This window comes from Conger conger, chromosome 8 (assembly GCF_963514075.1).
Source record: "Conger conger chromosome 8, fConCon1.1, whole genome shotgun sequence".
NCBI lineage: Eukaryota > Metazoa > Chordata > Actinopteri > Anguilliformes > Congridae > Conger > Conger conger.
In genome coordinates, this window is record NC_083767.1 from 2,362,545 (window position 1) to 2,385,044 (window position 22,500).

Here is a 22,500-nt window from a genome sequence, read left to right on the forward strand (position 1 = left end):
GCAGGCCAGTCACATCCCTGGAGGGCCGGGGACCCTCCACTCCTCCGCAGGCCAGTCACATCCCTGGAGGGCCGGGGACCCTCCACTCCTCCGCAGGCCAGTCACATCCCTGGAGGGCCGGGGACCCTCCACTCCTCCGCAGGCCAGTCACATCCCTGGAGGCCTGGGGACCCTCCACTCCTCCGCAGGCCAGTCACATCCCTGGAGGGCCGGGGACCCTCCACTCCTCCGCAGGCCAGTCACATCCCTGGAGGCCTGGGGACCCTCCACGCCTCCGCAGGCCAGTCACATCCCTGGAGGGCCGGGGACCCTCCACTCCTCCGCAGGCCAGTCACATCCCTGGAGGGCCTTACCACTGCACCCCAGGGAGACACGTCCGTCGAGAGGGAGAAAAAGAGTTAACTACCTCTTCATTTTTTAAAAGGTTTTTGTTCTGTATTTCCTGTCTTGTGCAAGCCTGTGCCTCTGCTCAGTGTATCCTTTGGAAGACAAATACACAATGATTATTGGAAGATCCTGCCAGACTGATGTAAACACTGAACAGTGTTTCAAGCTATTTGAAATCTGTAACACTTGAAATGGAAGTGTTCTGATCTACTGTACTGTTGTGAAATAAACTATGAATTAATCAACTGTCTTGTAAAAGATTGTACAATTTCACCAGTCAGCTTCATAAACAAGGACGAGGACCACTTAGGACGATTCCAAGGCCCTGACAGGGGTCTTAAAAATATTTTAACATATAATGAATAACTTTTTATTCGTCAGTTATTGAAATTGACATTCATACAATATATTATTTACAATGTACTAATGAAACTAATCGTTTATTTTCCTTTTCTTGTTTTTTTTTTTTGGACCAAAATAGACAGGCTCTGTATTGCCCCCTCTATTTACATGAAATTATTTACTAGTCCCGAACTTTCAAATATCCGGCGGCACTTGCTAGCGCCTTCAAAAGTGAAGTCAGTTTTTTTCCCCCCACGAAGAAAGGTTGCTTTATTAGTTGTGCAAATGAACGTGTTCGCTAATTCCACAGAGGAATAGGCGTGCTAGCCTACCTCATGTCTTCGCATATAAACCGTAGGCCTAAGTGTTTACATTTAGCGAAGAATTTGACCACGAAAAGCCTGTGTTGGTTACATTTTTCGTACTAAATCAGTCAACAGATTCATCACCAGCTTTCCCAGTCACCCCATTTCCCAGCCCATCACATCACCCAGCCCTACTCCCAGTACCAACTGAAGAAGGTGAGCCGTATTGTCTTGGATGGTAATCTTGTAGCTAACCTACTACCAATAAGACAGAGCTAATGTTATGCTAGTTAATTATTATGATAACCTAGCTCGAGCTAAATGCATTATTGATAAAAATTTGCATGTGTTTACATATGTTATAAATAAGGTTTAGTTTAACTAGCGTCCTCACGTAGCTAGTCATTCGCATGTTGGCTAGCAACTGAATCCTGTTATGGTTTTAAGATGCTATTTGTTTGGAGTCAGCAGTAATATTAGCAGTTTAGGTACTTGATGTGGGTACGTGTCGGCGGTAACTTCAGAAAAGGAAAGCAAAGACCGCTCTGTGTGCGGGGCAGACGGTTTCTCCCACAAAAATGTGATTGATTTTAGGTTTTTATTTATTTATTTATTTATTGGAGATGGTTCTTAACTTTGAATGAAGTTCATTATATATTTATCAAATCAGTCGAGGTTTGCCATAAAGTATGCCGAGTAAATCAAAGGCCTCCTTCAAAGTGCCTCAGTTTGTCTCGTCTTACATCATCGTAATGAAATATTCCTGACACCCCGGATAAAAATGCTTTTTGAGTGGCAGGTGTGCGATCGGATGCATCAGGTAATTATGGAAGACCTGTCAGAAATGTCTTATGTGGACGAACAAGCAATGTATGCTGGGTGAGATTGTGTTTGTTTGCGCGCGCGCGCGTGTGTGTGTGTGTGTGTGTGTGTGTGTGTGTGTGTGTGTGTGTATGTATGTATGTATGTATGTGTGTGTGTGTGTGTGTGTATGTGTATTTAAGTATCACATGTTGCGCAGGACAAAGCTAGTTGCGTGTCCGTGTTTTGATAATGTGGGATGGAAAGGATCATATGTTTCCTGCTCGGAAACATGTTTTCATTTTTTACATTTAAATGCGCAATATGGCTACCGGTAAATGTGTGGAGCTGAAGAGTTCATTTAACCTCGGAGCGATTTGCTAATTGAATTCATTTGCAGCTTCCCCTTAATGACAAAGCAATCTTTCCTTAATTTAGAAGTTTTAATTAGGAGTCCCACTGTTTGAGATCAGGGAGCATGTGGCTTTTATTAATTGGGGTGAGGGCAGAAGCAGTTAAGAGGTTAGGGGGTGCGTTTAAAAGGACCAGATATGTACCTTTCCCTGTGCCTGAGGTGTTGCCAGTTCCAGCCCTGGCTTTGCCACCATCTGCCTGACCGTTTCCTTCACAACGGCCTGCTTCCCCACACACCACCCCCTCCATAATTCTGTAATTACCATGTTCCATCTATAAGCACGTTTTCACAGATTTTCACAAATCGCAGCATTTCTGAAGGCATGTTCTGCTGAAGGCATCTCTTTATTTTTGGGATTGTTTTTCTGCAGCTGTGACAGAAACACTGAAGTCAGGGATCTTCACAGCGGCTGATGAACTGAGCGGGAAAACAATCAGTGACCGCAGACTGCTGCACACAGCACATCATTTATCTTTGTTCCCCGTTACAGGTCTGATGTTTTATATTGCTGTTCCTCCTGCCCACCGCAGGGAGAGTGTGAGCCTCACACACCTCTCTGCCTCACACACGCCTCACACACCTCTCTGCCTCACACACGCCTCACACACCTCTCTGCCTCACACACGCCTCACACACCTCACACACACCTCACACACCTCTCTGCCTCACACACGCCTCACACACACCTCACACACACACACGCCTCACACACCTCACACTCCTCACACACACACCTCACACACACACACACCTCACACACACACCTCTCTGCCTCACACACGCCTCACACACCTCACACACACCTCACACACCTCTCACAGACCTCACACACACCTCACACACGCCTCACACACACGCCTCACACACCTCACACACACACTCACACACACCTCACACACACCCACACACACCTCACACACACCTCACACACCTCACACACACACTCACACACCTCACACACACACTCACACACACCTCACACACACACCTCACACACACCTCACACACACCTCACACACACCTCATACACACCTCACACACACCTCACACACACCTCACACACACCTCTCTGGCTAAATTGTTCACCTGCTTGTTGCTTTGTGCTGCAGGTGTGGGTTGTAACGTGGTTAGATGTGTGCTGCAGGTGTAGGTTGTAACAGGGTTAGATGTGTACTGCAGGTGTGGGTTGTAACATGGTTAGATGTGTGCTGCAGGTGTGGGTTGTAACAGGGTTAGATGTGTGCTGCAGGTGTGGGTTGTAACATGGTTAGATGTGTGCTGCAGGTGTAGGTTGTAACAGGGTTAGATGTGTGCTGCAGGTGTAGGTTGTAACAGGGTTAGATGTGTGCTGCAGGTGTAGGTTGTAACATGGTTAGATGTGTGCTGCAGGTGTAGGTTCTAACAGGGTTAGATGTGTGCTGCAGGTGTAGGTTGTAACAGGGTTAGATGTGTACTGCAGGTGTGGGTTGTAACATGGTTAGATGTGTGCTGCAGGTGTGGGTTGTAACATGGTTAGATGTGTGCTGCAGGTGTGGGTTGTAACAGGGTTAGATGTGTGCTCCAGGTGTGGGTTGTAACGGGGTTAGATGTGTGCTGCAGGTGTGGGTTGTAACATGGTTAGATGTGTGCTGCAGGTGTGGGTTGTAACGCGGTTAGATGTGTGCTGCAGGTGTGGGTTGTAACATGGTTAGATGTGTGCTGCAGGTGTGGGTTGTAACGGGGTTAGATGTGTGCTGCAGGTGTGGGTTGTAACGCGGTTAGATGTGTGCTGCAGGTGTGGGTTGTAACATGGTTAGATGTGTGCTGCAGGTGTGGGTTGTAACGGGGTTAGATGTGTGCTGCAGGTGTGGGTTGTAACGGGGTTAGATGTGTGCTGCAGGTGTGGGAGTAAAGAAAAAGTGACTAAAACATTTCACCGCCCTTTCCCCCACCTGGAAAGTTCCGGCTTCCAGCAGCCTCTAAGCCGCCATTTTACCCTCTGACTCTGCGTCCTGGGGTAATTAGGAACTGAAGATGTTGTTTTAGTCTTCAGTTTGGGCAACGGTGATGGGATTGAAATACATATTTGTGTTGAAATATGAACACAAAAAACTGCAGCCAAAATGACTGTCTAAAATTAAATTCAACACTTCAAGATTCAAATTCAATAAATGATCAAATTGTGTTTGCACAGGAAAAGAGACATATTTGCATTTAATTTGATGTCAAGTTCAAGGACAAATGTTGATTGAACTCGCATCTTCCCCTGAAATAAAATGTAAATATGGAATAATCAAAGAGGAGATGAGATGAGGTGTGTGTGTGTGTGTGTGTGAGAGGTATGTGTGTGTGGTGTGAGTGTATGATGCGTGAGAGGTGTGCGTGTGTGTGTGCGTGAGAGGTGTGTGTGTGTGCGTGTGTGTGGGGAGCAGGTGTGTGTGTGTGTGTGTGTGTGTGTGTGTGTGTGTGTGTGTGGGGAGCAGGTGGACACTCAGTCAGCAGCTGGGGCTGGTAATTATAGCTGCTGCTTCTGGAGACGGGCTCAGATCCACTGCTTTAAAGTTCTCTACACGCTGGTCTGCTCAGATCTGCTGCTTTAAAGTTCTCTACACGCTGGTCTGCTCAGATCTGCTGCTTTAAAGTTCTCTACACGCTGGTCTGCTCAGATCTGCTGCTTTAAAGTTCTCTACACGCTGGTCTGCTCAGATCCACTGCTTTAAAGTTCTCTACACGCTGGTCTGCTCAGATCCACTGCTTTAAAGTTCTCTACACGCTGGTCTGCTCAGATCTGCTGCTTTAAAGTTCTCTACACGCTGGTCTGCTCAGATCTGCTGCTTTAAAGTTCTCTACACGCTGGTCTGCTCAGATCCACTGCTTTAAAGTTCTCTACATGCTGGTCTGCTCAGATCTGCTGCTTTAAAGTTCTCTACACGCTGGTCTGCTCAGATCTGCTGCTTTAAAGTTCTCTACACGCTGGTCTGCTCAGATCTGCTGCTTTAAAGTTCTCTACAGGCTGGTTTTGCTGCATCTTCCATTTCATAGGTAGAAACATTTGTGTGTTTAAAATGTAATCTTGTAATGTAATGTAATGTAATCTTTAAAATGTAATCTTTAAGGTTACTAGTGTTGGCATTTCAGGCTGCTAAGGGGACTGTCCCACATTACATACAATCCCTGATCACTCCCTACTCCCCAGCTAGACCACTCCGGTCTGCCAGCTCTGGTCACCTTATGGTTCCCTCACTACGAGCACCTGGCGGTCGAGCTGCACGTTCACGCCTGTTTTCCGTTCTGGTTCCTCAGTGGTGGAATGACTTGCCTACCACTGTCAGAACAGCAGACTTTTGAAGCAGACTCAAAACCCACCTTTTCAAACTCTACCTTAGTCCTCCCTCCTGATTTCCCCTGCCCCTCCTTTCTGATATCCCTATCCTTGTCTAACCCCCCCCCCCCCCCCCCCCAAAAAAAAAAAAGCACTTATGATGACAACTATGTTTAGAACAGCATTTCATGTGTATTTTGCTAGTTTCTGGATGTGATGCTTTGACTTATGGTAGAACCTATGCACTTGTAAGTCGCTTTGGATTAAAAGCGTCTGCCAAATGACTAAAAAATGTAAAAAAATTCCAAAAATAAATTTGGACAAACAAAACATTGGCATTTTGTCTACATCTAAGCCTACCTCAAAAAATGGGCCTTACACAATGTAGACTGCATTAGAGATGCTTGTCTGGAACAGTGCGTCAGTGTCTGTTTGTTCTCGATAAATTACTAGGACAAAAAATAGAAAAGAATGAAGAGGAAAAGTGAAGGAAGAATGCATGGATGAGTTCTCCGAGTTCTCACCTGAGAGGCGTGCTGTTTCTCACAGGCTTGTGGAAAGGTATTGTCTTGCATCATATTTTTTATTTTCTATTTTTCTGCGTAACCCCGAGGCTGACTTTATATCATGAATGAAAAACGAGTTGGGTCTGCCCGGGCATGCTGATTGGACAGGGTCCCTTTTGGGGCGGAGCTCTAACAGATTAAAGTGGGCAGGGTGATTTGTTGCTGCAGTTATCCAAGAAATAATCTTTGCTGCCCTTTCTTCCACAGGAGTAATGGTGTCAATTAGTTTCCACAATTATTTATGCTCTCTTTTTCCATCTCTCTCTCTATCTATCTATCTCTCTGTCTCTCTCTCACTCGCTCTATCTCTCTGTCTCTCTCACTCGCTCTATCTATCTCTCTGTCTCTCTCTCACTCGCTCTATCTCTCTGTCTCTCTCTCACTCTCTCTATCTATCTCTGTCTCTCTCTCACTCGCTCTATCTATCTCTCTGTCTCTCTCTCACTCGCTCTATCTATCTCTGTCTCTCTCTCACTCGCTCTATCTCTCTGTCTCTCTCTCACTCGCTCTATCTATCTCTGTCTCTCTCTCACTCGCTCTATCTCTCTGTCTCTCTCACTCTCTCTATCTATCTCTGTCTCTCTCTCACTCTCTCTATCTCTTTGTCTCTCTCTCACTCGCTCTATCTATCTCTCTGTCTCTCTCTCGCTCTCTCTTTCTCTTACTCTCTCTCTCTCCCCCTCTGACACTCTGTCTCTGTCTCTCGCTCTCTCTCTCTCTCTCTCTCTTTCTCTCTGTAGTGAAAGTAGATGAAAGGACAGAAAGCCGCAGACCTGTAAGAGAAGGTCATCTCTGATTTTGTTGAGAGAGGAGAGGTGCACTCTGGCTTCTAAAATGGCCTCCAGGGTGTCCCATTCCGTGGTCTCCTGGTGGTCGTGTTCCTGCTCCTCCCTCAAGCCTGCAGGACTCTGAGGGATCTCTGGGAGTCCTCACTAAACTGAGAAGAGTGGCTGGCCCTGGAAAAGCTCGTTTGTTTTTATTGTTTTTTATGCAGAATTTCTCATGTTTTGAGCTCATAAGCAGATGTTTTTCATCCAGAGTGCCTTGCAGTAACGGCTGATTAACACCAGTATTGATACAAACAAAAATGCATTGTAGCACAAACTAAACAGAGTGTTTCTCTCTGTAAACCAATAATGCAGTAAAAGGCATATTAATCCTCAGATTAAAGCCTCCTTTGCTATTGGCTGTCTGTATTGTTGCCTTTATCTTTTCTGTTTCATTTCTCCTCCTGCCTGTCGTTTTCCCTGTAATCTCCTCTTCCTCCTGCAGTGTGTCTGTCGGTGGGAATTGTGGGAAATACCTGCTTCTCACCTCCTAAAGCTAATGTAGCGTAGCCACGACACGCTCCCCACACCAGCCGTCTCCATCAGCCTCCTGAAATGCACCGAGTGCTAATTACATTTACATTTACATTTTAGTCATTTGGCAGACGCTTTTAATCCAAAGCGACTTACAAGTGCATAGGTTCTACCACAAGTCAGAGCATCACATCCAGAAACTAGCAAAATACACAGGAAATGCTGTTCTAAACATAGTTATCATCAGAAGTGCATTTTTTTTTTTTTTTTTTTTTTTGGGGGGGGGGGGGGGGGGGGGTTAGACAAGGATAGGGATATCAGAAAGGAGGGGCAGGGGCAATCAGGAGGGAGGACTAAGGTAGAGTTTGAAAAGGTGGGTTTTGAGTCTGCTGTTCTGACAGTGGTAGGCAAGTCATTCCACCACTGAGGAACCAGAACGGAAAACAGCTCGACCGCCAGGTGCACGTAATTACGCACAAGCACACACACACACGCGCACACACACACACACACACACACACACACACACACACACACACACACACTGTGTCTCTCACACACACACACACACACACACTGTGTCTCTTTCACACACACACGCTCTGTCTCATTCACACACACACACACACACACTGTGTCTCTTTCACTCACACACACACACACACACACACACACACACACTGTGTCTCTTTCGCGCACACACGCTCTGTCTCACTCACACACACACACGCACACACATATATTGTGTCTCTGTCTCACACACACACACGCACACACATATTGTGTCTCTGTCTCACACACACACACACACGCACACGCATATATTGTGTCCCTGTCTCACAAGCACACACACACACACACACACACACTGTGTCTCTTTCTCACACACACACACACACACACACACACACACACACGCACACACATATATCGTGTCCCTGTCTCACAAGCACACACACACACACACTGTGTCTCTTTCACACACACACACACACACACACACACACACGCTCTGTCTCACTCACACACACACACACACTGTGTCTCTTTCGCACACACACGCTCTGTCTCACACACACACACACACGCACACACATATATTGTGTCCCTGTCTCACACACACACACACACACACACTGTGTCTCTCACACACACACACACACACACACTGTGTCTCACTCACACACACACGCACACACACACTGTCTCACACACACACACACACACACACACACGCACACACATATTGTGTCCCTGTCTCACAAGCACACACACGCCTGGCGTGAGAGGATAGCAGACAGGCGTGTTGCCACGGTGATGAGCCTATTCCCACACCCGTGGGTGTCTGATTACCCTGCCGGCAGACTGAGGCTCCTGTGTGATGTCACTGGCTCACTCTCCTGGACCAATCACTGTCTGCTGCTGAGGAGAGGAGAGCCTGCTGATTGGTTGAGACATTGATGATTGACCTCTGGTTGTAGCTCCACCCACCATGAGTGTTTGTGAAACTTTGATATCCCGTCTGGTTCTGTGGTCGGCTGTTGTGATGGCCTCACCTGTCCCAGGTGGGAATAATGGAACATCAGTTTTTGACTGACAGCTGCTGGTTTTGATTATGATTCTCATTAAGGGTTTCTCCTTATCAGGCCCTGATTGAGTTTTTATATAAATATTGTGACGCCCCTGCTCCTGCATGTTGCTCCACGTGGGTGGAGAACCCACCGGAAGCACCCGCACAACGCAGCCCCGCAGCGTTACGCATCGGGAGAGGTGTGCGCAGGAGCGTGTCTTCCTAGCGAGGTGGTGGGGAGATCAGCACCATGGAGAGAGACTCCTCTACCTGCAGTCCCGGACAGTGCACGTGAGGGAGCACGGTGGAAAAGTACTGACTCAGCTGCAGCCCTTTTCCCTAATGAGCAGGGAGGGTATTTAAGGCGCGGTCGAGGCTGCAAACGGGGTCAGTCGGCGCCTGTTCTGAGGAAGGAGAACCAGAGAGAGGAAAGAGCCTCTGCTGTACTGACCTGGAGGATTGAACCTAAAAGGAGGCCCCACCTTTACCAACGGACACGTGAGGATAATCGAGCACCCTTACCTTACCCTATCTCTGTGTGCTTCCCCCAGCCCTGACGCGGCCCAGGAGGGAAGAAGGAAGGAGGCCCTGAAGAATACCCCGGTCTGGGAAGAACCTAATTTATTTTTGCCTCTTTGCCTTATTTTCTCCCGTTTTCCTACCCTTGCCCCGAGGAGGGGCGCTATCAGCAATACCCCGACAAAAAAAAAAAAAAAAAGATTAATTTTTTTCTGTATATTACTGACTCCTGTGTTTTGGTTTCCAGCTAGGCCCACCCACGGCCTCAGGAGGCACCACAATATATGGTCATTTATAGTTTATAATTTAATTTATAGTTTTTACATGGCTGTCTGTCATGTCGTATATCGTGACTGGTCATCAGCTGGAACATGCTGTCCTGACGTGTTGCGACATGGTATGTCATGATTGTGACTGGTTCACAGCATTTATGTCATGATTGTGACTGGTTCACAGCATTTATGGCATGTATGTTGTGATGCGTTCGACCAAATGGACAAGCTGATCCCATAACTTCTGCTTTAACCCTCATTCATGGCTTCTGCTTTACGACTGAATGTTTCAGGATTGAAATGAAGTGCCTTATTTCATAATCTTGAGATGCGCATAGAGTAGTTTTAATAACTAACCCTAACCCTGTTTGGGCCGTTATGTGGACATCGAGCCTCTGGATCAGCTGTAGGGAAGGCGACTGAAGTGCAGAAGACACATCTTGTGATTTTCACAGTCTCTAGTTTGCAGAGAATGGTGTGAAAAACAAATCGCATCCAGTGAGCAGCAGTTCTGCAGACAGAAGCGGCTCCTTAATGAGAGACATCAGAGTTATTATTACATGTTAATGAGAGAGGTCAGAGGAGAAGGGCCAGACTGGTCAAAGCTGACAGGAAGGTGACAGTAACGCAAATAACCACACATTACAACAGTGGTGTGCAGAAGAGCATCTCTGAACACACGTTACAACAGTGGTGTGCAGAAGAGCATCTCTGAACACACATTACAACAGTGGTGTGCAGAAGAGCATCTCTGAACACACATTACAACAGTGGTGTGCAGAAGAGCATCTCTGAACACACAATGCAACAATGCAGAGACAATTGCTCAGACGTTTGAACACACTGGAAAAGATAGATCTTTATTTCTGACCGTAGTAACAATACAAATTTAACAAGTGCAATTACAACTCGACTCCGTACTCCACATTCTACCTAGTAGTAAAACATCGATCGCCCCCCTTGGGTGTGATGTCGTCCTGACACCTGTCACTGGGGTGATAGTACAAAGCTATGGGGAAGGGGGGGTGTTCAGGTGTGTTCAGGTGTGAAGTTCACTGTAAGGCATCTGTTACCATGGTAACCTCATGAGTCAAATGTCGGTTTTGTCCTTCATATCAGACAAAAGGTTTTTATTCCTTATTTATTTATTGAAAGTGTGATAAACTGCCTTTTTCTGTATCAGAAATGGCAGACTTGTTGGGGGGGGGTAGTGCACGTTGGGTGTGCGCACGTGCACACCTGGTGTGGGCGGGGCACAGTCGTGCACGTGTGGCTTCTGTTTGTATGTTGCTGACACTGTGAGCTCCCAGGGGTTTACACACACCGATCCTATTGCAGCCACTACAGTATTCAGTACACATCAGTATTTAGTACATTCTAAGGCCATTTTCCACTGGGAGTGAAAGCTATAACAATAACCATAAAATAATGGAAGGAGATTCTCCTACTGAGATCAGTGCGAGTGGTAACTGTAGAGGTGAGCTGAGTCATGGGCCTTTCCTGGATCTCAGAGTCAATTACAGAACACATCTCCAACCCTGAAACACGTCCAAACAACCACTGATGTGTGTGTGAGTGCACACGTCTGCCTGTATGCATGCTTGCCTGTGTGTGTGTGTGAGTGCGAGTGAGAGAAGGAGTGAGATAGTGAGTGTCCCTGTATGTGTGTGTGTGTGTGAGAGAGAAGTGAGATAATGAGTGTCCCTGTGTGTGTGTGTGTGTGTGTGTGTGTGTGTGTGTGCGCGCGTGTGTGTGTGTGTGTGTGTGTGCGTGCGTGAGAGAGAGTGAGATGGTGAGTGTCCCTGTGTGTGTGTGTGTGTGTGTGTGTGTGTGAGAGAGAGAGAGAGAGTGTGTGTGTGTGCGTGTGTGTGCTTGTGTGTGTGTGTGTGTGTGTGCGTGCGTGTGTGTGTGAGAGAGAGAGTGAGATGGTGAGTGTGTGTGTGTGTGTGTGTGTGTGTGTGTGTGTGTGAGAGAGAGAGAGAGAGTGCGTGTGTGAGAGAGAGAGAGTGTGTGTGTGTGTGTGCGCGTGTGTGTGAGAGAGAGAGAGAGTGTGTGTCCATGTCCCAGAAGACAGAATGGCCCCTCAGTGGCAGAATCATTCCCCTGACAGCACTGGTTCTCCAGCAGGTCTGATCCTCTGCACTCTCGTCTGCTTTAGGGGCCACAATTACATCTGCTTAGTTGCAGCTGTCAAACCTCCACCCCCTTCTGCCCAACACCTCACACCTGCTCTCTCTCCCCAGCCAATTATTTCAGTGTGGCTGCAGAGGGCATCTCTTTCCCTCTCTCTTTCCCTCTCTCTTTCCCTCTCTCTCTCTCTCTCTCTCTCTCTCTCTCTCCCTCTCCCTCTCCCTCTCCCTCTCCCTCTCCCTCTCCTCCCAACTGTAAACAAGCATTCAGTCCTGCTGTTTGGAGCAGGTAATTGTATGTGCTCTTAACTCTCATTAAAAAGAGGACTTGTGTCCAGATCCTCAGGGCTGCCATCTTTCTCAACCTCCTGCATGACTAGATCAGGCTACCTGTGTTCTGGACAACCATTCTGTGACCCTAATCCCTTTCTTTGTCTAACATCCTGTTAACTCTAACATAACTTTTAAATCCTCAATGTAATCCTTAATATATTTAAGCAATATTTAATAATACACTGAAGCAAGAGAGTCTCTACAGTCCTCTAGAAAACTACAAAAATAACAAAATCAGTTCAGCTCAAATGAACTGGTGTCTATACGACAGTGAAAACTTTAATATAAATATGATCTATAAAGATAACGTTAGTAATCATTTGGATCTCTCAGACTTGATTTTTAGAACTTGTCTCTCAAAGATGAGCATGTCTAAAGCAAACAGAGCTCTGTACTGTTTGTACCTTGTGTTGATTGACGGGTTTGTACAATAGAACATTCTGTGATGTGTGTGCCAGAGAGGGATGTATCGGTTATCGCTGTAATTACCCTTCTGAGAGAAGCTGCCTCACACACTCCTCACACACACCTCTGTGCCTCACACACACACCTCTCTGTGCCTCACACACCTCTCTGTGCCTCACCCACACACCTCTCTGTGCCACACACACCTCTCTGTGCCTCACACACCTCTCTGTGCCTCACCCACACACCTCTCTGTGCCACACACACCTCTCTGTGCCTCACACACACACCTCTCTGTGCCTCACACACACACCTCTCTGTGCCTCACACACCTCTCTGTGCCTCACACACACACCTCTGTGCCTCACACACACCTCTCTGTGCCTCACACACACACCTCTCTGTGCCTCACACACACCAGCTGAGCTGGGAGGGAAACTTCCCTGCTCCACACGGGTTTAAAAACACACTTTGGAGGTGTGAGCGGACCGGACCCAGGAGGTGTGAACGGACCGGACCCAGGACTGGACCCTGGAGGTGTGAGCGGACCGGACCCAGGACTGGACCCTGGAGGTGTGAACGGACCGGACCCAGGAGGTGTGAACGGACTGGACCCGGTGTGATGACGGTTTCAGCTCAGCCCTGCTGCAGTAAGGGCTGTTTTCCAGATGTTTACAGCGCAGCCAGAATGGCCAGAACGTTGCGTGTTATTGCTGATGTGGTCGTTATGGCGACGATAAACGCCTCTCCCACGTTTTCACGTATTTGATCAGGTCTCCATGTCTGCCATTCCAGCTTCTCCTCACAGTGAGGCCCTACAGCCCAGCACTGCCGGGGGTGATGGCTGCTGTAATGTACATAAACACAGTCATCTCTCCCACCTCCTTGCCCCACTCTCACTGATTATAAAACGGCAGCAGAAGATGATGAATGTCACTATAACCTCTGCAGAAAGGATCTCGCATTCAGCAACTATAAAACTACTATCCTGCCTGCTAACGCAACACAATCTTAATCCGAAAAGGTCAGTAGTTTAAACACATTTCATTTAAATACACCCCAGGGCTAGAAACGCTAATTAGGCTTTACCGTTCACAAAATAATTATAATTAAAGTATTTCAGTGGTGCAGTCAGGAGCAAAAAAATACAATAGAAAACTCTAGAAAGTTTGTCAGAGAATGTGACGATGATTGACAGTTAGAAGCAGTGAAGCCAGCAATAACGCAAACTATACCCTGCCTGTGTTTTACACTGCAGTCCTGTGTTTGCCCTGCCTGTGTTTTACACTGCAGTCCTGTGTTTGCCCTGTCTGTGTTATTATACTGCAGTCCTGTGTTTGCCCTGCCTGTGTTATTATACTGCAGTCCTGTGTTTGCCCTGCCTGTGTTTTACACTGCAGTCCTGTGTTTGCCCTGCCTGTGTTTTACACTGCAGTCCTGTGTTTGCCCTGCCTGTGTTATTATACTGCAGTCCTGTGTTTGCCCTGCCTGTGTTATTATACTGCAGTCCTGTGTTTGCCCTGCCTGTGTTTTACACTGCAGTCCTGTGTTTGCCCTGCCTGTGTTTTACACTGCAGTCCTGTGTTTGCCCTGCCTGTGTTTTACACTGCAGTCCTGTGTTTGCCCTGCCTGTGTTACTGTAAATGCCGCTTGCTTGCAAGTTCACTCTTAAATTCTTTAACTTCAGCTGCAATGTTTTATTTCCAAGGTCTTTTAAGGAAGGTGTTTTAATCTTGCAGCTGGTTGGAAAATGGATGCAATATATGCCAGAAATAATCCTGCGTTTGATAAAAAAATAAAACTAAAGAATCAAAAACTCTTTGATTCCCCCCCTAAGCAGGAATAGAGGACAGACAGGGGGTCTGTTCTGGTTTTAAGGAGGACAGTGAACTGGACTCGGCTGGCCTGATTCCCTGGTGCTGAAGCCCACTCATTCCTCTCTGACGTTCATCATGTGATTCCCTGACAAGTTCACATTACTTACAGACCAATAAATAACACTGGGGCTATCTCTACTCACCGCTGTGTCTAGACCCAGCTAAACAGTGTGATCTACACACACATCCAGAGTGCGCACAGAGGGCTGTCTCTACACACACACACACACACACACACATCCAGAGTGCAAACAGTCTTACACCAGCCCCATTCGGGTACACAGGAACACTACAAACCATTTTGGGGAGGGTGTGGGTGTGGAGTGTGGAGTGTGACCATGGAGCGGCAGCAGGACTTGGTGCCCCCCAAAAAACGAAAACCCCAGACACTTTCCTGATGTTCTTGGGTGGGTCTCGGTCGATCTCCCCAGAGATGAGTCTGTCTGGCTGTGGGAGGCACCCTGGACCCAGGCCAGGCTCAGAAGGATCAGAGGGAGTTTGTGCATGTGAGCGTATTTATGGGCCGTGTGCTGAACAAAGAGGAGGGCTGTGTCCAGGAAACTGTGCAACAAGCCCTACCCACTTCCTGTTGTGTTTGTAGTCCAAACCATAGCCACTTCCTGTTGTGTTTTTTAGTCCAAACCATGGCCACTTCCTGTTGTGTGTATCGTCCAGGCCACGCTCACTTCCTGTTGTATTTGTAGTCCAGTCCACACCCACTTCCTGCTTTGTTTGTAGTCCAGCCCACGTCCACTTCCTGTTTCATCTGTATTACTTCATCATAGATCTGACAAGGAAAAAAAATAAGAAGATGGAGGGACTTGGTTTTGTGTTCTTTTGCATTTGGCACAGCACTTTCTGGAGGAAAATACAGGATGAGTAAGAGGTGCCTGTGAGAGTGTGTGGTACCTGTGAGAGTGTGGTACCTGTGAAAGTGTGTGGTACCTGTGAGAGTGTGGTACCTGTGAGAGTGTGTGGTACCTGTGAGAGTGTGTGGTACCTGTGAGAGTGTGGTACCTGTGAGAGTGTGTGGTACCTGTGAGAGTGTGGTACCTGTGAGAGTGTGTGGTGGATGTGAGAGTGTGTAGTGGATGTGAGAGTGTGTGGTACCTGTGAGAGTGTGTGGTGGATGTGAGTGTGTGGTACCTGTGAGAGTGTGTGGTGCCTGTGAGAGTGTGGTGCCTGTGAGAGTGTGGTATCTGTGAGAGTGTGTGGTACCTGTGAGAGTGTGGTACCTGTGAGAGTGTGTGGTACCTGTGAGTGTGTGTGGTACCTGTGAGAGTGTGTGGTACCTGTGAGAGTGTGGTACCTGTGAGAGTATGGTACCTGTGAGTGTGTGTGGTACCTGTGAGAGTGTGTGGTACCTGTGAGAGTGTGTGGTACCTGTGAGAGTGTGGTACCTGTGAGAGAGTGTGGTACCTGTGAGAGTGTGTGGTACCTGTGAGTGTGTGTGGTGGATGTGAGAGTGTGTGGTACCTGTGAGAGTGTGTGGTGGATGTGAGAGTGTGTAGTGGATGTGAGAGTGTGTAGTGGATGTGAGAGTGTGTGGTGGATGTGAGAGTGTGTAGTGGATGTGAGAGTGTGGTACCTGTGAGAGTGTGTGGTACCTGTGAGAGAGTGTGGTACCTGTGAGAGTGTGTGGTACCTGTGAGAGTGTGTGGTACCTGTGAGAGTGTGGTACCTGTGAGAGTGTGGTACCTGTGAGAGTGTGTGGTACCTGTGAGAGTGTGTGGTACCTGTGAGAGTGTGTAGTGGATGTGAGAGTGTGTGGTACCTGTAAGAGTGTGGTACCTGTGAGAGTGTGTGGTACCTGTGAGAGTGTGGTACCTGTGAGAGTGTGTGGTGGATGTGAGAGTGTGTGGTGGATGTGAGAGTGTGTGGTACCTGTGAGAGTGTGTAGTGGATGTGAGAGTGTGTAGTGGATGTGAGAGTGTGTGGTGGATGTGAGAGTGTGTAGTGGATGTGAGAGTGTGTGGTACATGTGAGAGTGTGTGGTACCTGTGAGAGTGTGTGGTGGATGTGAGAGTGTGTGGTACCTGTGAGAGTGTGTAGTGGATGTGTCTGCCCGCCCCGCGCACCGCAGGCAGTCTCCCATAGCAACCGCGCCTCTAATTAACGCCCATATGGAGCTGGTTACCCACTAATTACACACAGCCGCGGGGAGCAAAGCCGGACCTCTCCCCTCCGTCTTACAGTCCGAGCCACGTGCCGTTCACACGGCAGACCACAGAACCTGAGCAACTGCTTTTCTGGGTCATTTCTACATAATATTAAAGTAATAATATTTAGATTCAGTTTAAATAATGGGTTGTGTAACGACATTAATCTGATGTAGATAAAGCGATTAAAGTGGAGAAAATGTTTTTAAACGGTAATTGCTCTGAATGCCCCTGCATTTATCAAAACATCGGCAGCCCAGAATAGTCTGCAGCAGGTCTGCTGGGAGGCTGTGATCCCTGACCTTTGACCTTTGACCTTTCATTGAGCGGGTCTCAGGGGGGCGGACTCAGACCGTTAACCCCAGTAACTGCTCAAGAGTTATTACATATTCATCATCTCATTTACATTCTCATCGCTTAAGTTTAAATATTCATCAGTTCCCTATTTTTACTCCGTGTCCAACTGATTTTCTGACACGCACTCACTGTTATGTAAAAAAAAAGATTTTTTTTTAAATGAACAGACACTAAAAGTCACAAAAGGTGAGTCAGAAGTTTACCAGTTTTGTCTTCGACGGTTTTTTAAGTCCACCGGTTGTTGCCGTGATACGGAGCCGTAAGGAGTTGTGTTGTGTGTGAAGGCAGTGAGCTTTAACCCCGCTCTGACAGAGCTGCACAGTTCTGCTGGAACGCCTTATTAACTCTGCCTTTCATTAACGCTTAACTCTGTGTTACATTAACGCTTAACTCTGATGTTGGAGGCGCAGGTCGATGTTCCGGTGAAAAGTTGCTTTGGATAAAAGCATCAGGGAAGTAATGTGATTTGAGCCACGGGTGTGGTTGGGTTGTGATGCTGTGACAGGTGTTGGGTGTGGTTGGGTTGTGATGCTGTGACAGGTGTTGGGTGTGGTTGGGTTGTGATTCTGTGACAGGTGTTGGGTGTGGTTGGGTTGTGATGCTGTGACAGGTGTTGGGTGTGGTTGGGTTGTGATGCTGTGACAGGTGTTGGGTGTGGTTGGGTTGTGATGCTGTGACAGGTGTTGGGTGTGGTTGGGTTGTGATGCTGTGACAGGTGTTGGGTGTGGTTGGGTTGTGATGCTGTGACAGGTGTTGGGTGTGGTTGGGTTGTAGTGATGCAGTGACAGGTGTTGGGTGTGGTTGGGTTGTGATGCTGTGACAGGTGTTGGGTGTGGTTGGGTTGTGATGCTGTGACAGGTGTTGGGTGTGGTTGGGTTGTGATTCTGTGACAGGTGTTGGGTGTGGTTGGGTTGTGATGCTGTGACAGGTGTTGGGTGTGGTTGGGTTGTGATGCTGTGACAGGTGTTGGGTGTGGTTGGGTTGTGATGCTGTGACAGGTGTTGGGTGTGGTTGGGTTGTGATGCTGTGACAGGTGTTGGGTGTGGTTGGGTTGTGATGCTGTGACAGGTGTTGGGTGTGGTTGGGTTGTGATTCTGTGACAGGTGTTGGGTGTGGTTGGGTTGTGATGCTGTGACAGGTGTTGGGTGTGGTTGGGTTGTGATGCTGTGACAGGTGTTGGGTGTGGTTGGGTTGTGATGCAGTGACAGGGCGTCTCCAGTAGGTGTCAGTGTTGTGGCCCGGGTGAAGTGGGCGGGTCCCTGGCGCTGTGTTGCCGTGGCGACTGGGCGCTGATCTTCAGGCGGTGACTCAAAGGCAGCTGCTCGGGTCGGTCCCCGTGGCAGCTGGTGCTATGGCAACCCCCCCCCCCACTGACCCTGCACGGCCCCTCGCCATGGCAACATATCACTGCCCAGCTGGGCACGCCAGTCTGAACATTTCTGTTCCATCATGCTGTCCCGCTTTCTGTGTTCAGTCAGCTGAATAATGATCAATTAAATCAGGTTACCTGGTTGATGGGGTAACTACGGGGGCGACTGCAGTTTCACCTGGGTGATGTAGGGGAATAAATGTGGTTCTCACGGTCCATTTTGTCTAATATTACATTTATATCACACCGATGTGAAAATATGCAGTAATAGAGATCAGGAAGGGGGCTTTTCCATGGCTCTGTGCTTTCTGTGCCTGAGATTGAGTCATGAGCAGTCTCGCACTGGGGTAATTCCCATGCGAGTCCGCTTGGATAAAAGCATCTTCCCTGAATATGTAATGTAGCGCGCTGAATAGCAAGCCCTGGATTCTGCATGCAGATTAAATCATCTGCATTCAAATTCATCTTTGACTCTTTTGCCAAAACACTCAACATATTTCTCAATTGATCTCACATCGCACAGCTGTGTGTTCAACTCTCTGATCTGAATCTTCAGCCAGCACCGCTGTGTGTTCAACTCTCTGATCTGAATCTTCAGCCAGTCCAGCTGTGTGTTCAACTCTCTGATCTGAATCTTCAGCCAGTCCAGCTGTGTGTTCAACTCTCTGATCTGAATCTTCAGCCAGTCCAGCTGTGTGTTCAACTCTCTGATCTGAATCCTCTTCAGTTAGCGGAGCTAAATGTGTGCAGTAAGGCTGACCTCACCAGGAAGCTTCCTGACCATAGAGCGCTATGACTGTACTTTTGAGTACTGTATGATGTTTATATCCGATGCCACACCATCTCTACACCTCTCTAAGCTCTGTAAATTTCTCTGGATTGATGGGTGTTTTTCTGATGCTCGTATTGCAGTCCCTCCCAGGTCTGTGGCCTGTCACTCCAGATCAGCAGGATCTCACAGCGTTGCTGTTTGAGGAACAGAACACAGTTCCAGCTGGAGATCCTCAGGCTACAGTTGACATTTTTTTTAAAAGAATCCCAGTCAACAGTCTGCCAAAACAAACTCCAGGAATGTAGATGCAGAGTTTAGAGCACTTTGACCTTTTGGGCAGAATGGGCAGTGGACTGAGCGAGTGGGAGATGCTTGTGGTTGTATGCTCTGTGAGTCTGACTAACTCTACCGACAGAGCTGGTTAATGTAAGACGTTTAATGTCTCAGAGCTGGTTAATGTAAGACGTTTAATGTCTCAGAGCTGGTTAATGTAAGACGTTTAATGTCTCAGAGCTGGTTAATGTAACACGTTTAATGTCTCAGAGCTGGTTAATGTAAGACGTTTAATGTCTCAGAGCTGGTTAATGTAAGACGTTTAATGTCTCAGAGCTGGTTAATGTAAGACGTTTAATGTCTCAGAGCTGGTTAATGTAACACGTTTAATGTCTCAGAGCTGGTTAATGTAACACGTTTAATGTCTCAGAGCTGGTTAATGTAACACGTTTAATGTCTCAGAGCTGGTTAATGTAAGACGTTTAATGTCTCAGAGCTGGTTAATGTAACACGTTTAATGTCTCAGAGCTGGTTAATGTAGCAGGAGGAGCAGGAGGGAGAGATCAGTCTGGAGCAGGAGGGAGAGATCAGTCTGGAGCAGGAGGGGAGATCAGTCTGGAGCAGGCGGGGAGATCAGTCTGTACATGGCAGTGGCCTTACTGCAGCTGCAGATGTGTTGTTCATTTGGCTTTTAGGATTTAAATGACTCTGACTGTGGCGTGTTTCATTTCATAAAGTCGTCAATTTTTTACATATTTAGATTTAATTATTTTATTTTTTAAGATTCAGATTTTCTCCATCTTCAAGGCGGGAAATGCTTGCTGAAATGGGTGATTGGTGCAGAGCCTGTTTGTTCATTAACGGAGCAGATTGGTTGATTGATTGATTAAAATGGCTTCAGGCTCTGATTCAGTTCAGGTCACTGGGCTGATGTCAGTCAAATGTTTGCTTATTATTTCTGCAGATTCCTGTCAATTAAAGATAGATCTGTTTTTACCAGTATACAGAACGGTCATATCCTGTGTTTTGATTGGTGTACCAGATGGGGATTAACTGGGTGAGCCATGCAGTATATACAGAATGGGCGTTTTTGTTTGTTTTGGTTGAGCTTGGGAAATAGAAGACATTTTTTGAGAAAGAATTAAAGGCATTTAAAGTGCATTTTGTTGCAGTAGGGTGAATTAAAAAGAATAAAAAATAAATGTGGTTAGAGACTGTAATTAAAGTGCACTCCTCCTACGCTGAAGCTCGTGCAGAAATAAAACTGCACTCACGTTGACTTTTTTAAAAGGGATTGCATTAAACGCAGAATTCCCACGCATTGTGGTTTTCCCATCTCCAGATTTCTCTGCGTTCACTTCAGACTTTCTCTCTGAATTCTGAAGGCATTTCTATGTTGCGTGACAGGTCCTGAATGTAGTTTCTCTGTTCTGGGGTTTAAGCACATGGAACACAATGAAAACACAAGCGATCAGAGAGATCGTATTATCTGGGGGGGGGGGGCTGGAACCCTACTACTGCAGTGAGATTAATGTGTGTGTGTGTCTGTGTGCGCACGTGTGCGTGTGCGTATGTGTGTGTGTGTGTGTGTGTGTGCGTGTGTGTATGTGTGTGTGTGTCTGTGTGCGCACGTGTGCGTGTGCGTATGTGTGTGTGTGTGTGTGTGTGTGTGCGTGTGTGTATGTGTGTGTGAGTGTGTGTATGTGTGTGAGTGTGTGTATGTGTGTGTGTGTGTGTGTGCGTGTGTGTGTGTGTGTGTGTCTGTGTGCGCACGTGTGCGTGTGCGTATGTGTGTGTGTGTGTGTGTGTGTGCGTGTGTGTATGTGTGTGTGTGTCTGTGTGCGCACGTGTGCGCGTGCGTATGTGTGTGTGTGTGTGTGTGTGTGTGTGCGTGTGTGTATGTGTGTGTGAGTGTGTGTGAGTGTGTGTATGTGTGTGTGTGTGTGTGTGCGTGTGTGCATGTGCGTGTGCGTGTGTGTGAGTGTGCCTGGCTTGTGGCATATTTGTTATGCAAGCCACAGTTAATTTCGCCCACTGCAGGGGGCAGGTATGCAAACACACTCACACACCCTCACACACACTCACACACACACACACACACACACACACACGCACACACACGCACACACACGCACACACACTGTGCTCATTCCTGAGGCAGGATTGCACAGCACCGTACTGCTTTATTTATAAACAGTCATTAAGATTGTCAGCCTGTCTCAGAGTAAAGGCTGCTGATGTAGCTGGCAGAGCTGATGGTGCTGATGATGACTGGTCTCTCCAGGTCTCAGCCCCTCAGTGGCACAACTCTGATCACATTTCTCATGTTCTCAGATTGTTCATTACATTATTAATGTGCAAACACGAGGACCCGCTGGCCCAGCTGGACCTGAACTCTGCGATTTAGAGATGGCTGCTGTTTGCGTTCTGGCCTGAAAACCCAAAATTAGCTCCTCACTGATGCGCCACCCAGCCTGAGAGAAGCCAGCTGAAATTAGGGCTCTGTGTTTCTCTGTCATTAGTGTAAATATCAGCCCAGACCGAACTGGCCGAGCTCACGGCCCCATTCCTCAATAACCCGGCTGTCTGTCTCAGCTGCGGCTGTGAAATCTCCCTCCTCCCAGAACGTTTGTGCGTATGATTGGGCGAGTCGAGGCCGGGCGTGCTCAGATCACACTGGTGAACCTCTCCTCCTGCTCTTGGGCTTTCTGCGGGGGAATGGAACCAATTTCAGATTAAAGAATGAGGATAAATGGAATTATCCAGTTATGCTTCCGAATTAAAAAGGAAGGACTCTCCAGGGCACTTGGGGTGAGGTTTTTTTAAATGAGATTTCACAGTTTCTCAGTACAATTGAACACGCGAACCGAGTCAAACTGCTTCAGATGTACTGTGATGAATTCCCCTCAGGTGACTGTGCAGGTGTGTGTGTGTGTGTGAGAGAGAGTGAGTGAGTGTGTGTATAGCTCAGGTGACTCTGTGCGGGTATGTGTGTGTGTGCGTGTAGCTCACGTGACTGCAGGTGTGTGTGTGTGTGTGTGTGTGTG

At 47.5% G+C, this 22,500-nt stretch overlaps 1 protein-coding gene and 1 long non-coding RNA gene across 2 annotated transcripts in view; one reads left to right on the forward strand and one right to left on the reverse strand.

Moving 5' to 3' along the window:
- The first annotated feature begins 955 nt into the window (after nucleotides 1-955).
- On the forward strand, nucleotides 956-7,303 carry LOC133135812 (uncharacterized). Its single transcript, XR_009709440.1, has 2 exons — nucleotides 956-1,250; nucleotides 6,858-7,303. It is a non-coding gene; the product is annotated as an uncharacterized LOC133135812 (long non-coding RNA).
- A 5,890-nt stretch (nucleotides 7,304-13,193) lies between these two features.
- Nucleotides 13,194-22,500, reverse strand: part of LOC133135809 (protein shisa-like-1a) — a 49,829-nt gene continuing 40,522 nt past the window's right edge. The window contains exon 5 of the mRNA XM_061253091.1: nucleotides 13,194-15,310. Coding sequence (XP_061109075.1) covers nucleotide 15,310 — 1 coding nt within the window. The 3' untranslated portion in view covers nucleotides 13,194-15,309. The remainder of the gene's footprint in view (nucleotides 15,311-22,500) is intronic.